Here is a 15,837-nt window from a genome sequence, read left to right on the forward strand (position 1 = left end):
CACTCACACCAGACACCTGAGAACCAGCACAGTCTCCCCACCCCACCCCACCCCCCAGCACCACAGGTGAAGAGAAACTCACACGCGCATCAGTGGTTCCTTTGTTCACGCAACAAGCACTAACTGAGGCCCTGGCACTGTCAGTCTGGCCGCTGAGCACCGCCAGTGCGTTTTGCTGGAGAAGCTCCCCACCACGGAATGCTCCGGAACCCAGGGCAGGAAGTCATTCCTCTCAGTCAACCACTAGAACAGGTGAGACACTGTGCCCACCGAACTTACCATCCGCTGCTGCCAGTATGTATTTTCACAACCACCAATCAACCAGGTTCTGATCCCTTTTAACAAACGCACCCACTTAATACAGTTGAGCGGGGGCAGCTGGTCTGGCGGCACCATTTCACTGCGTCGGTCCCCACCACTGGGCTTTGGTCCCTTCTTCCCATTCGGGAGCGGCCTCAGTGGGCGGGGCTTGCCTCTCAGCCAGCCCACCGGGCACCACGAGGCCCTTGTCTTAGGGCCTCCACAGCAGCTAACCTAGTGCAGGCCACTTACGGATTTCAAAAGGTTTTTAGAAAGAAAAGTACCTTTTTTTTTTTTTCCCAAGAAACGTCAGCTCTACATTATCCAAATAAAACTGGAGCAGAGGGGGCAAAGAAGGATTATGAGATGGAAAAACTATAGAAAAAGGTCAGTAACAGTTATATTGGCAAACACTTCTGTGGTACTATGTACGCTATATATATGACATTCTTCCAAACACTCAGATTAACTCACTGGATGCTCGCTATGAACTATTAAGGAGGCACTATGCGCCACCATCACCATCGCGGCTGTTTCCCCTTTGAGATAACGAGGCACAGAGAAGTTAGCTAACTCGCCCAACTCTTGGGGCCTGTAGCGTGTCATTAGGATTCGAACCCAGGCAGTCTGGCTCCAGAGTCCGTGCTTAGTGTACAGTAGTACATTTTAGAAATCAAAACAGCAGCCCTGTGGCCTGGAGCCAGGAGCCCGGGGAGCGGTGGAGCGCGGGAAGGAGCGCGGGGCGCCGTGTTGACCTGAGGGAGGGGCAGGCAGCGCGGGCCGGGGCGCCGCAGCTCGCGCCGGTCACCTGGGGCTGAACTGGAATTGTTCAATAGTGGACTCGAGGTTCTCGATGATCCTCCAGCACTCCTCGGTCTCAGGCGCGTCGGCACAGCTCTCCATCGAAGCCGCGGTGGTGGCAGCTGGGCCGGGCGCCTCCCGCCTAGTCCAGGACCCGGCGTCCGTTGCCATGGCGACTCCCGGGGAACCGGCAGAGCGCCGGAATCCTGGGGGCGCGGGCGCGACGGGCGGCCTGGAGACTGCCCGGGAGTCGACCCGCTGCCGCTTCCACTGCCCGCCAGGCTCACGGCTTCCTGTTCTCGGTGCGCACGGGCCAGGGCGCCGCTGACATGTCCCCAGGGGAGCTGGACTCCTGTAGATAACCCTGCGGCAGCCAACCACGCCCCGAACTCTTCCAAGCCTTCTCCTGTGCTAAAGCTCTGAGCTCAGCCTCCTGCGAGGCCCGCGCACTTGGGGGGAGTGGATGCCTGAACTCCTTTCCTACGTCAGCACCCCTGTCCTCGCGACATTAGATGGAAGCTCGACGGCCCTCGCTTTCCTGACCTTCCTCCCTATGCTAAAGGTCATCTTCCGGGAGGATGAAAAATAGTGCACCCATCTAATAACGATGCCCTTTGCATAATGAGCCTTGGACTCTCAGAGCAATCCCATAATAAGAGGGAAGCAGGCAGCCTGATGAATTGCCTATACCCGCCAGTTGGCCACAAACGTAGGTGTTAATGGACAAAAATTTTTTTGCAGAGATTAATCAGGTTTACATTCCTATTTAATATAAAAGGTCAGAACTAACGCATCGTTTTAAGCTATACCGTGTTGTGTGGAATTCATTTTTACTGCTTCTACAATAATAAGTTCCTTATAGTGAAACTGTTGCTAATCCTTTATTTTAAATTAGGTACCACTCATTGACAATGATAGCAAACATCTATTCTGATATCATCAATATGTCATTGCCTGGTTTTTGAAGTAATTTCAGTTTAGAACTAAGCATTTCAATCTGTTGTCTACAGGAAAACAAAATATTTTCTTCTCTCTCATAATAATTACATAAAAAGAAGTTAGTTTGGTATTGGATGCTCAAAATACAAAGAATAAATCACTGTAAATCACTGTAGCCTTATCACTACTCTAATATTTAAAGACAAAGATGAAAAGTCCCAAATGCCAAACAAAAGTCATAACCAGTGTCAACACAGTCTTCCATGACTGTGTACATGTACAACAGTACATTTTAGAAATCAAAACAGTAGTACATTTTTCCCTCGGGAAGTTGAAGAAAGGAGAAAAAGAGCTATTTTTACTCTACGGTGTTGTTATTTTCAAAATCTAACTTCTAAGTCTACATAGGAAAATTTTACTATATAATGAAAAGAGTATTTAAAAAATATATGTATATGTAAGTGTAATATATGTATAAATTAAATTGTCTTAAGTGAATTTTTATTTTACCACAGTGCATATGAAATTTTCAAAATGAGTAAAATTCCAAGTTAAAAAGCCTGACCCAGGGCATCCCTTGTGGCGCAGTGGTTGAGAGTCCGCCTGCCGATGCAGGGGACGCGGGTTCGTGCCCCGGTCTGGAGGATCCCACATGCCGCGGAGCGGCTGGGCCCGTGAGCCATGGCCGCTGAGCCTGCGCGTCCGGAGCCTGTGCTCCGCAACGGGAGAGGCCACGACAGTGAGAGGCCCGCGTGCCGCAAAAAAAAAAAAGCCTGATCCATTTTGAACCAGGCCAAGATAGTGAAAAGACTGACAAGCTGTTGGCTGTTTCACTAATGCAATGCTAAATGAATATTTTGAAACTGAGGAGGGAGATCTCACAATAGATTTCATGAGTCATTGGTCGGCTCTGTGCAGTGTTTGTTGACCTATAGGGATTGCGTAGTTACACCACCCCACAAAAACATGTACTGAACAAAACCTCTTTGTTTGCCCATGCTATATAGCATAGCAAGGAGCTTCAGATTTCAGTGTCTAGGAGACCAAGTTATGATGATGATTGTTTTTTGAAACTATGAACTACATAACACTTCTTATCAGTTACCTACATTTATCTCTCAGGTGTTCTGCCTTATAAAATTGTTCGTTTCAGATCATATTCCCGCCTCCAATACTGTCACTGTCAGATAACTTATTATACTAAATGCAGGCCTTTTGTATCACATGTTGAGTTCATTGATGGTTGTTAACGGAGAGCTTGTGAGCTCTGGATTAAACATTAAAAAAAAAATAGTAGCTCTGAAACTTGTTTTAGTACATGGGCAAGGTTTTTGTTTTTGTTTTAACATCTCTGAGCCTCTCTTTTCTCACCAGTATAAACTAGATAATCAACCTGTCTCGGGGTGGTTGGAGATAATACATAAAGCAAGAAAAGCAGGCAACACATAAAATGCACTGCAAGTCGAATGCTAACCAGGCCTTCAAAGAGTGTGTTCCTTCCTTCTAAACCGCAGCCGAGGAAGGTACTATTTTAAGTTTTCCATTTTAAAAATGTTGGATATTTCATAAGCGAAAATAATTTTTACTTGCTAAATTAATAGGACTAAGGCCCCAATTTTAAATTTTCAAGTGCTTCTCTGAAACATGTATAAATATAATGTGTCCTTATATGAAAATATCACCTACCAATTATTAAAAGTGTGAACATCTCAGATGAAATAGCATGAGGATTTGATTGAGTCAAGTGCTGGCTCTAAACATAGAAATTTATATATTGCAATTGGATATTATCTGTTCTAGAGTCTAGCAAAAGTAAAAGCCAGAGGGTTTCAGTGTAGGTTTGTAATTTAAATTCTTTCTAGAGCATCATCCCGCATAAAGTGCTTATTTTTCTCTTATTATCAGCTGTAATCTAAGATTATGTGGTACAGGCTCTGTTATGTAAACTTGTTTTATGTCGTGCTTCATCCAGAACCAAAGTTCTTTTTTTGTTTGTTTGTTTTTTGCGATACGAGGGCCTCTCACTGTTGTGGCCTCTCCCGTTGCAGAGCACAGGCTCCGGACGCAAGGCTCAGCAGCCATGGCTCATGGGCCCAGCTGCTCCGCGGCATGTGGGATCTTCCCGGACCAGGGCATGAACCCATGCCCCCTGCATCAGCAGGCGGACTCTCAACCACTGCACCACCAGGGAAGCCCAGAACCAAAGTTCTTAAATAAAGAGTTGTAACAAGAAATAGCAAGGCCCTTAGCCAGGACAATATTATGCTACTAAATCCTTCATGGAAAAACTCCTGAGACTAGATCTTTTTTTTTTTTTGGCGGTACGCGGGCCTCTCACTGTTGTGGCCTCTCCCTTTGCGGAGCACAGGCTCCGGACGCGCAGGCTCAGCGGCCATGGCTCACGGGCCCAGCTGCTCCGCGGCATGTGGGATCTTCCCGGACCGGGGCACGAACCCGTGTCCCCTGCATCAGCAGGCAGACTCTCAACCACTGAGCCACCAGGGAAGCCCGAGACTAGATCATTTTAATGTCTTAAATTTTGCTGCCATGAGGTAACATGTCCACTCTTATAAAAATCCATCAGTAAGTGTTTGTTGTCTGGCTAAAGCTGAAAACCAAGATGAGAAGCTTGATCGAGAGTTTGGACAGGAGTCATTTTGATATGGAACTTAGATCTTACTGCCAAATGCCCTTGACTGCTGTAGTAAAGGGTATCCTCTATTTAAATCTAAGTTTACAAGGGAAATCAATAAAAATGTGAAAAAAATGTTAGAGGTTAGCCATCAGCAGAAGTCAGTCTATCTGAGATGGGGATTCCCTGGCGGTCCAGTGGTTAGGACTCCCCACTTCCACTGCAGAGGGTACGGGTTCCATCCCTGGTCAGGGAACTAAGATTCCCCCAAGCCAGATGGCACGGGCAAAAAAAAAAAGTGAGTCCAGGGGCTTCCCTGGTGGCTCAGTGGTTAAGAATCCACCTGCCAGTGCAGGGGACACGGGTACGATCCCTGGTCCGGGAAGATCCCACATGCCACGGAGCAACTAAGCCCGTGCACCACAACTACTGAGCCTGCGCTCTAGAGCCCGCAAGCCACAACTACTGAAGCCCGGGCGCCTAGAGCCCGTGCTCTGCAGCAAGAGAAGTCACCGCAATGAGAAGCCCGGCACCGCAACGAAACCAAATGCAGTCAAAAATAAATTAAGAAAAAAAAAAAAAAGAAGTGAGTTCATTTGAAAGATGATTTATGAACCTGGGGCTGAAGGGAATTTGGGAAATCTCCAAGTCTGGTCATGTGACCAGAGTGGATCTTCATGCCTGGGACATAGGGCATCTGTAACATGTCTACTGTAATATATAATGAGGTCGTTCAGGAAAGGTAGAAGTCTGAATGGAGAGCAATAAAAAGGCAGTTATTGTATTTCATGCAGTCTCTCCAAAGGTGTTAAAAATGTGAATCTTAGAATCAGTGAAAGAAGGTATAGTAAGAATTTATCAGACAGAGATCTGTTCAGGGTGCTCCATTTCATCACATCATAGAGGGATCTAGTCTCATGAGATGTGGAACACTCATCAGGCTTTTCCATAACTTGGATAAAGTACCCGCATAGTACCATCTAGTTCTCTGTTCTTTCTCCAGTGTCACAAGGCAGCTTGCCAATAACTAATCCAGACTCACAGGTACATAGATTTCCAAGAAAGACTTGGTGTAAACAGCAAACATGTGATTTTGGTTAGTGTGAGTATTCCTCTGTAGCCTGACCTAAGGAACTGATAAAATACAGGATTTAGACCCGCCTTCACGAGGGCTAGACTCAGAGGCAACAAACCTGCAAGTCAGCCTTTGCCTGGGCAGTCAGCCCAACTCATTAACATCCTGTAACTGCAATTTTAGGCATCCATCATTGTCCTTCAGCTTCAAACCCTATCTTGGAAAAGTGGTAGAAAAAAAATACAAATTTAGCAATTTCGAGAACTAGCAAAGAACAGGGACATAGGAGAATACAGTAGCATGAAACCCAGGTTGTTATTGTTATAATATATGTTTATTTACCTGGAAATACTTTAGTGTACACTGAGAGGTATTATGTACATGTGACATGGGTTATGCTATAACCAAGCATGTAACCAAGGTGCTGATCAGGGGCACACAGTCCAGGGATGGCCCACCCACCGTGGCTTATCAGGACGCCCACACGACACAAGGGACTACTTCAAGCTCTGCTGTTAACTGTTCTAAAGCAACAAGCCACACTGTGCCAGTTAATACATGGCACGTCAGCAGTGGGTGTTTATTGAACGTACTGGTCTATTGACTATCATGGTAGATGTTAGAAGCAGGCTTGAACTGGTGAATTTTAAGATCTTCAGGCTATGTAAATCAGCTAACGTAGTTCGTAAATCCTCCCACCCTTGCAGGAACCGTATGCAAGAACCTCAGGAAGGCTGTAACTTAAACCCTGAGGGATGGGGCTTGACCCCTTGCCTTCTGTCCAGCCTTTGCTGTATAGTTGCCTGACGCCCACTGAAAGGGCCTAGGAGCTTGCTTCTGGAAAGTTATCACATCTGCTTCAAGGGAACCATCCGCACCTGGCAGTAGTCAGAACACCTGAAAGAACAAACTTTGTGGACCTCTCTGAACAGGCTGCATAAACTGTTTGGGCCCTGCTTGCTAATGAGTGTTTTTTAATTTCTCTTTTGTTTGTTTGTTTTTGTTTTTGATTTTGAATGTTTTTTTAAATAAATGTCTGAGACTTGCTTTCATTATAAGCTGAGAGCAAGGGGAAATAGCTAACCTTGACCTTCATCAAACTCCTTTAAAGGATACAGCATTTATCTAAAGAAACCTAGGAATTGCATGTGACCAAATTAGGTCAGTTTTTTGGGAAGCCAGAGAAATCATAAAAACTTCCTTAATATGACTGATTTTGATGGATAAAATCTGTTTCTTATTCATCCTTGTATCCCCAGGACAACCCATGCCATCCACATAGTAGGTGCTCATTAAGTATTTATCAAGTGAATCAATGACTAACTCCAAATAAGTTCTTTAAAAAGGCCATTCCTAAAGAGTTGTGTACCTAGTAGTTGACACCAAGAGAACTAGGCAGGCAAATCCTGTTGGCTGCTTTCTAAAGGGTAGGCTCAGAGATTAATCCAAGATGCCAGTGCCTGATGGTTGCAGGAATTCATGTGCAACCAAGGGAGAAACAGGATATTTCAGGCTAGAGAGATCTTCACGTTTGCTGCCTCCTTCACGAAAAAGGAAACCCCTTCTTTCTTCAATGTATAAGTGAGGAGAGGGAGAAGATTGCAAATGAGAACTTCCCATCGGGAAATTCTAGGGCTAGATTCAAGCCACCAGTTGAAGAGACTGGCCCAGTAAGGAGACATGATATGTGTCTGTGATTGTTAGTTGTTGTTTTCTTTTTTTTTTTTTGTGGTACGCGGGCCTCTCACTGTTGTGGCCTCTCCCATTGCGGAGCACAGGCTCCGGACGTGCAGGCTCAGCGACCATGGCTCACGGGCCCAGCTGCTCCGCGGCATGTGGGATCTTCCCAGACCGGGGCACGAAACTGTGTCCCCTGCATCGGCAGGTGGACTCTCAACCACTGCGCCACCAGGGAAGCCCTGTGATTGTTAGTTTTATGTGTCAATTTGGCTGGGCCATGGTGCCCAGATCTGTGGTCAGACATTATTCCAGCTATTTCTGTGTGTGGGGGGGGTGGTTTGGATGAGATTAACATTTAAATCGGTGGATTCTGAATAAAGCCTATTATCCTCTGTAATGTGGGTGGGCCTCACCCAATCAGTCGAAGGCCCAACTAGAACAAAAGACTGTCCTCTACCTGAACAAGAGGGAATTCTGCAGCAGATGATCTGTGGACTTGAATTCGGACATTGGCTCTTTCTTGAGTCTTCAGCCTGATGATCTTCAAATCAGAACAGCAGCATCAGCTCTCCTCTGGGTCGATAGCCTGCTTGTCCACACTGCAGATTTTGGATTTGTCAGTCTCCATAATCACGTGATGAATTTCCTAAAATAAATCTATCTATATACTATATTATATACAATCATCCTATTGGTTCTATTTCTCTGGAGAACCCTAACAGAGTGACCAATGAAAAATTAACAGATTAATCAGAGGATACCATTATATTCTTTGTAGCACTTAATGTTGATAATTGTAAATATGATGGTTAATTTTATATCACCTTGACTGGGCTAAGGGATGCCCAGAGAGCTGGTAAAGCATTGTTTCTGGGTGTGTCTGTGAGGGTGCCTCCAGAAGAGATTAGCACTTGAATGGGTAGACTGAGTAAAGATTCCCCTCGCCAAGGTGGGCAGGCCTTATCCAATCTGTTGAGGAACTGTCTAGAGCAAGAAGGTGGAGGAAGGGCGAATTTGCTCTCTGCTTGAGCTTGGACATCTATCTTCTCTTGTCCTCAGACATGGATGCTCTTGGCTCTCAGGCCCCTGGACTTAGGCTGGCACTTAACTCCATCGGCTTGCAGTTCTCGGGCCTCCAGGTTTGGTACAGAACTATATCACCAGCCTTCTTGGTCCTCCAGTTTGGTCCTCCTCAATCTACAGTGGATTGTGGGACTTCTCAGCTTCCATAGTCACATGAGCCAATCCTTCATAATAAATCTTTCTCTATATCACTTATATCCCATTGTTTCTGTTTCTCTGGAGAACCCTGACCAATACAGTAAGTATACTAAAAGGACCGAGAAAAATAATTATTACAAGTCTAACATTTACTGAGTGCTGACAATGCCAGGAACTTTTCTAAGCACTCAACACACTACTCATTTAGCTGATTACTCACAATTTAAAAAGGAGAAATGGAGACACCAAGAGATGGATTTACCTGCCCAAGTTCACAGAGCTTGCAAGGGTAAGCTCTGTGCACTTGGGCTCTGAGCACTGACAGACACACTTAATTGTTATGGTATATTGCTTCACCAAATTGTCATGAGAAACAAATTATTTAGTTCTTCCCATGATGTTAGTTTTGGCAAATGGCCTGAGAATTCTCTCTAAAGCTGTCAGGCCCATATCAGCAACTTAATTATGAATCTCTGTTGCTAGGGCTGCTGTAGAGAATCAAACACATTAGCACACTGTCTACCAGACCCCAGTTACTGGGAAAATTCACCTTTGTGCAATATTAGTGAGAATAAGAAATGAAGCAAAAAGATGTGTATCGTTAGAAGCTACAAAGTTCATGTTGAGGACCTATTTGCTTTACTCCTAGGAAAGCTTCTTAACCTCTTACTCAGACCCTATATATCCTAACCATCATGTACAATTCTAACAGTCTGATATCTGCTTTCTACCTCTACAGCCAATAAAAGTTGGGGGACGAGCTGCTGCAAATGATCAGGACATTGACAGCAATGAAAGGTAACGGCTGGCACAAAAGAGACTGTAAAAAATTCATAACAAAAATTCAGATCACATGGGAGTCTTAGGCCACTGCGAGTAACAAGGAGACTTATACTCGTCACTGGTCCTGAGGCCATCGCTGTAAAATAACTAAGGTTCATAATAATGACCACGAGTCACTGATTCTCCTTAATGCAACTATTTTGACACACTCTCTTTAAAAGGCTGGTGTGTGTATAAAACAGTTAAAAAAATATTGTCTCAATTCTACAAGTTATTCTAGCTTGATTCATTCTCGGAGATGATTTTCTATAAGCTGAAATTTCATTTTATTCCTTAAATGATAGGTAACATTTCTCTGTCACTGGCATGGGATTGCTTTGCCGTGTTGAAATGTCAGAGATTTCAGAGCTGAAGGGACCTTAGAGCTGGTATACGTTAGTCCACTCAGTCAAGGACATACAGGTAGTTAGGCCACAGCTACATCCAGGATTTCTTTATCCGTTGGTCTGTCACAGTGTATCGGTGTATTAGGCTGTTGTATGCTACAGCAACAACCAATCCTAAATCTCAGTGACTCAATACAACAAAAGTTAATTCCTTATTCACAGTACAAGTCCCACATTGTTGGCAGGAAGTTCTGCTGCACACAGCCACTTAGGGATCCAGCTGCTAGAAGCTCTGTCTAACTGGAACACAAGGCCTCTTGAGTCACTTTACCCAGAAAAAGAAGGAGAAAATGTCAGGCACCAGTTATTAAATACTTTGGCCCCTTCCACCCACTCCATTGATCAGAGAGAGTCACGGGGCTCCACCAATTGCAAAGGCAACTGAAAAGTCTTTTCTTCCAAGTGCTCAGGAGGTAGAGGGGAGCTGATGCTGGGGAGCAGTAGTAATATCTACCAGGATTCCTTCCATCCCATCACCCTTCTTAAGTAACTTTGCAAACAAGGTAGTGATGGAGATAATAATAATGATAAGGATGATGATGGTGATGATGGTAACATCTGATGTTTGCACAGGTCCTGAAGGTCCAGAAAATGCTTCTCTCATTTACCTTATTATTATTATTCTTTTTTTTTTTTTTTAAAAAAAAAACAAGCTTTGGCCAGTTTTATTAAAGAAAAATTGTGCATGATTTACTTTTCACCCGTCTGTTCTGGCATGCTTCTAATGATAACAGAATCACCTGGATCAACGATAGCCAGTGTGCGTACTCTGTGGTATTTTCCACACGCTGTGCCCAATTCAATATTATTGCTAGTGTGGTGATGGACACCAGTGTTGGCCAACATGGCATAATACTCTATTTCAGATTTCCTCAAGGCTGGGCAGTCGCTGGCAAGGCTGACCAGTTTCACTTTGCTTTGTCTGATCATTTTCAGAGTCTGCTCGTACCCCAGTGCATACTTTCCACTTTTCATAACGAGTTGGAGCCTAGAGTTGAGCAACTCCAGTGACTTTTTCGAGGAGCTGCCAAGATGGCTGGGGAGCAAGAAAGCTCTCATTTACATTACTTTTTTTTTTTTGAAGATTTATTATTTACTTATTTATTTATTTAATTTACTTTTGGCTGCGTTGGTTCTTAGCTGCGGCTTGCCAGATCTTCGTTGAGGCACGCAGGATCTTTCGCTGCAGCGCACCAGCTTCTCTCTAGTTGTGGCGCGTGTGTTCCAGAGTGCGTGGGTTCTGTAGTTTGTGGCACCGTGGGCTCTCTAAGTTGAGGTGCCCGAGCTCAGTGGTTGTGTCACCCGGGCTTAGTTGCCCTGCAGCCTCTGGGACCTTAGTTCCCCAACCAGGGATCGAACCTGCGTCTCCTGCCTTGGAAGGCAGATCCTTTACCACTGGACCACCAGGGAAGTCCCTCATTTACATTGTTAATTCAACGGTGTGCAATAACATTCCTTTTTCATATGAGAGAATTGAGCGCAGAGAATGTTCAACTGAATGGAGTGATTGGCTTAGGATCACATCAATGAGTATCTAGGAGATGAAATACTGAACGTTTAGTCACAGCTGAAGAGGAGGCCCTGAGGGGAAAGTGGGATAGGAGTTTAACCCAGGAAACAGCCCGACATGAGAAACCCAGTCCCAGAATTCACTGCAAAGGAGCTTTGAAGCATAAGGGTTGAAAGAAATAAAGACAATAGTGGAGCTCGTTTCTAGTTGTGACTCCTTTGCTTCTGACCACATACACCCTTTTCTTTCACAACAAAACATGCCTGGCCTATAAGCAGAGACACTTAATATTTATCACACTAATAAAAAAGAAAGTAAAAAACTGCACGTCCCGAATAGCATGTATTAGGTGTTACGTAAGAACACTATTAGATTTGAAATATCACATCTGGCCTGGAAATTTAAGGCAACTCATTGCCTTCAGCTCATTGAATCTAGATGTGACAAAACAAATTACAGTTGTGAAATAAATTGATCCCGCTTGAACTATGGGAGAATTTAACAATCAGGATTTTAGAAGCAAAGGTAGCCAAATGAGAACGGCAGACCCAACCCCACAATAAATATTTAGCTGTACTTTTAGCATTAAGTTTGGCACAGAATACAGAGGAGACGTCTGGTCTTCTGGAAACTTACACATTGATGAAGAAGACAAAACTAATGCATGTAAAATGATACACATTTCTGTAAAACAGTCTACAACAAACTGCTGTTTTGTACAGTGAAAACTCCAAATGATGTAGGAAATGTGAAGAAGACAAAATGCTAAGAAAGAAAAGGGAAAACGGAAGGAGGAAGACTCAGAGAACTTTTCATAGAAAAGCTTGATGTGGCCCCAGGAATGGAAGCTGAATACAGTCTGGATAGGTGGAGAGGAAAAGAGAATCAGTTCTGGAAACAGCATGAACAAAGGCTCCAGATACACGGTGTTCCTGAGAAAGTGCCTGGCCCTGGCTATGGCACACCGACTTGCGTTGTTCTTAGTTGTGTTTGTGTATCTCTGTCTCATAGTTTACGATCATCTCCAGGAATAGGGCCTTATTTATCTTTGTGTAAGTGGCGTAGACATTGCATGTGGCACATAGCAGGTGCTCAAAACTCTTTCACTGGGGGGCTTCCCTGGTGGCACAGTGGCTGGGAGTCCATCTGACAGGGAAGGGGACGTGGGTTCGAGCCCTGGTCCGGGAGGATCCCACATGCTGTGGAGCAACTGGGTCCGTGTGCCACAACTGCTGAGCCTGTGCACCACAACTGCTGAGCCCTCATGCCACAACTACTGAAGCCTGCACGCCTGGACCCGTGCTCCGCAACAAGAGAGACCACCAAGGTGAGAGGCCCATGCACAGCAATGAAGACCCAATGCAACCAAAAGTAAATAAATAAAATAAATAAAAATTTATTAAAAATAAAAAGAAACCGCATGGTAATGTATGGAAACTAAATTTAAAAACAAAAACAAAACTCTTTCATTGGGGATTCCCTTGTGGCCTAGTGGTTAGGATTCCAGGCTTTCACTGCCGGGGCCCCAGGTTCTATCCCTGGTCAGGAAACTAAGATCCCGCAAACTGCAGGGCCAAAACAATAAAAAATAAAAAAAATAAAAAGAACCTGGAGAATGGGTAGGATTTTAAAAGAAAGAAGAAGAACTAACCTTCAATAATACCAACAGCAACATCTGGGGGTTTATCTAAACTTCACAAGAGTTGTGAGGAGTATCACCTCAAAGACAGGGAAACAGATGATGATGCCTTCTCAGATGTAGTGGTTATGGACATTTCTGCTGCATTGCTAATGAAATGTTAGTTTAACAAACTTTTATTTACGTCTCAGTTTTCTGAGACAGAATCTATATTTTATTGGCCTTTGGGCAGATCAGTAGAGGAAGGACTGAACGGGTAATTTACCTCCTTAGTCAGGAAATCATTCTGACTAAATGGGCTTTTTAATAAAGTGCAGCATCTTAGCCAACCTCTACTTCCTCTCTTTTGGCACAAAGGAAATGTTCAGCTCTTTTGTTTTCAAAAACCTCAAGGTGTATCAGTTAACCAGCTGTCCTGGATGTGGCTTTGCTGGTTTGTGTACCTCTACTGAATGAATTAGAAAAGAAAAGAAAAGAAAGAGAGAGAGAGAGAGAGGAAGGAAAGGAAGGAAGGAAGGAAAAGAAAGAGAGAAAGAAAGAAGGAAGGAAGGAAAGAAAGAAGGAAAGAAAGAAAGAAAGAAAGAAAGAAAGGAAAGAAAGAAAGAAAGAAAGAAAGAAAGAAGGAAGGAAGAAGGAAGGAAGGAAGGAAGAAAGAAAGAAAGAAAGAAAGAGGGAGAGAGGGAGGGAGGGAGGAAGGAAGGAAGGAAGGAAGGGAGGAAGGGAAAGCAAAAAAAGGCCAGGCATGGAGAGAAGTGATTATAGTAAAAAGATCCAAAGCACCAGTGGGTGAATTTCAGCCTTGTTTAGAAACTCTAGTGATAGTAGAGGCCACTCAACACCTACTTGATTTTTTTTTTCTTAAAAAAGAACTCCTTTGCTTTAGGAATCAAAACATCTAATCATTTTCACCAACACTGTGCTCTGTGGATGTCTCTCAATGCATTTTCTCACAAAGATTTAGTAACAAAAGTTCCAATTAGGTGTCATGTTCTCAAGACTTTCCTCTTAGACAACATTGAGTCAGGTGGTCTAAGTGCTCAACCTACCACCTGGGCATCAACAAAACATCTGAGCAACATGCATGGATCCTTCAGTCGACCTCAGCCCCAGACGTTTAAAAAAACACATTTCCCTTGCAAAGTCCCAGGAAAGCAAGTACATGGGCTGATCTGTGGATGCATAGAAGATTATATTCGATTTTTATTTGGTTCTATGAATCAGAGGTGCATTTAGATGGTGATGTTGTATATTTTGGGTGGTGCTGCCTCTCCCCTGGAGCCTGCCAGGACCATGCAGCAGGCGGCACCCCAGCAAACCAGCCAAAGACAGAGCAGGGATACTTCAGGGCTGACTTATCTCCATTACCCTGGAATTTAAAACCACCACCACTATGCTGTGTAAAATGACCTCCCAGGATATTTTGCTGCTTTCTCCAGCCCTGGGCTTGTACGAAGCTTTAATAAATACCTGCTTTGAATTTTATCTGCTCAGGTCTTTTTAATGGAATTATTTATTTCTCAATCATCTCTATAACTTCTCTTTGACTTCAATCCTCAGCTGTTGGAAATAGCACTTCTAAAAAAGCCTTCCCTGACCACGCTGGCAGAAACTTGTCTTTATTCTCCATTTCCCTCTTTTGCTTTATTTTTTGTCATAGCACTTATCACCACCTGACATAGTATATATTCATTTGTTGATTGTTTATCTCATGTGCAAGCACACACATGTGCACACACACACTAATATAAACTACATGAGAGAAGTGAATTGTTTCATCTGTACCTTATTCCAAATGCCTAGATAAATAGATGGACAATAAATTTTTTAGAGGATAAAAAGTTCATTGAATCTGCCTCTCTATTCACTGATTCATCCATTTAAATACATAGCTTGTATACAGGTTAGGATAATGGGCTCAGGACACAGACTGCTTGAATCCCAATTTCTCCACTTAGAAGCTGTGTGGCCTTTGGGCAGTCACATAACCTCTCTGTGCCTCAGTTTTTTTGCTCATTAGTGTAACAGATATAATAACAATATATATATCACAAGTTTTTATGAGTATTAAATGAGACATTAGACGGAAAGCACTAAGAGCAATGTCTGACCCATAAATAGCACATAAGCACAATGCCTATAAAATCTCATGTGCTCAATAAATGTTAACAATCATTACTCATTTACTCAGCAAATATTTTTTTTAGTTTTTAAAAATTTATTTATTTATTTATTTATTTATTTATTTATTTATTTATTTATTTATTTGTGGCTGTGTTGGGTCTCCGTTGCCGCAAGCGGGCTTTCTCTAGTTGTGGCGAGCAGGGGCTACTCTTCGTTGCGGTGTGCGGGCTTCTCATTGCGGTGGCTTCTCTTGTTGCTGAGCATGGGCTCTAGGCACACGGGCTTCAGTAGTTGTGGCATGCGGGCTCGGTAGTTGTGGCTCATGGGCTTAGTTGCTCCGCGGCACGTGGGATCTTCCCAGACCATGGCTCGAACCCGTGTTCCTGCATGGGCAGGCAGGTTCTTAACCACTGCGCCACCTGGGAAGTCCCAGCAAATATTTACTGAATGTTTACCACAGGCCAGGTGCTATACTAGGTGCTGGGAATACAATGGTGAACAAAACCAAAAATGGACCCCGCCCTTATAGAGCTTATAATACAGTGAGAGAGACAGTTATTAATCCAAGTAACCACACACATGAATGCAGAATTAAAACTGCCTTAAATGTTAAGAAGAGCTTGGGTGAGAGTATATTTATAGAGTCATTTGATCTGGTCAGAAACGGAAGAGAAAAATTTCTGGGGAAGT

At 43.8% G+C, this 15,837-nt stretch overlaps 2 protein-coding genes across 2 annotated transcripts in view; both read right to left on the reverse strand.

Moving 5' to 3' along the window:
* Positions 1-1,272, reverse strand: part of LOC309819341 (uncharacterized protein C10orf67, mitochondrial) — a gene marked incomplete at both ends in the record, with an annotated part of 104,434 nt that extends 103,162 nt beyond the window's left edge. Inside the window, one exon of the mRNA XM_082649438.1 lies at positions 1,109-1,272. Coding sequence (XP_082505564.1) covers positions 1,109-1,272 — 164 coding nt within the window. The remainder of the gene's footprint in view (positions 1-1,108) is intronic.
* Positions 1,273-10,528: 9,256 nt separating this feature from the next.
* LOC309817802 (large ribosomal subunit protein eL30-like) lies at positions 10,529-11,117 on the reverse strand. Its single transcript, XM_082647046.1, has one exon. It carries the CDS (start codon positions 10,934-10,936, stop codon positions 10,568-10,570), a length of 369 nt encoding a protein of 122 aa, XP_082503172.1. The 5' UTR covers positions 10,937-11,117; the 3' UTR covers positions 10,529-10,567.
* Between the last annotated feature and the right edge of the window lie 4,720 nt (positions 11,118-15,837).

The sequence above is a fragment of the Grampus griseus genome (genome assembly GCF_964374135.1).
Source record: "Grampus griseus genome assembly, chromosome: 2".
Classification (NCBI taxonomy): domain Eukaryota; kingdom Metazoa; phylum Chordata; class Mammalia; order Artiodactyla; family Delphinidae; genus Grampus; species Grampus griseus.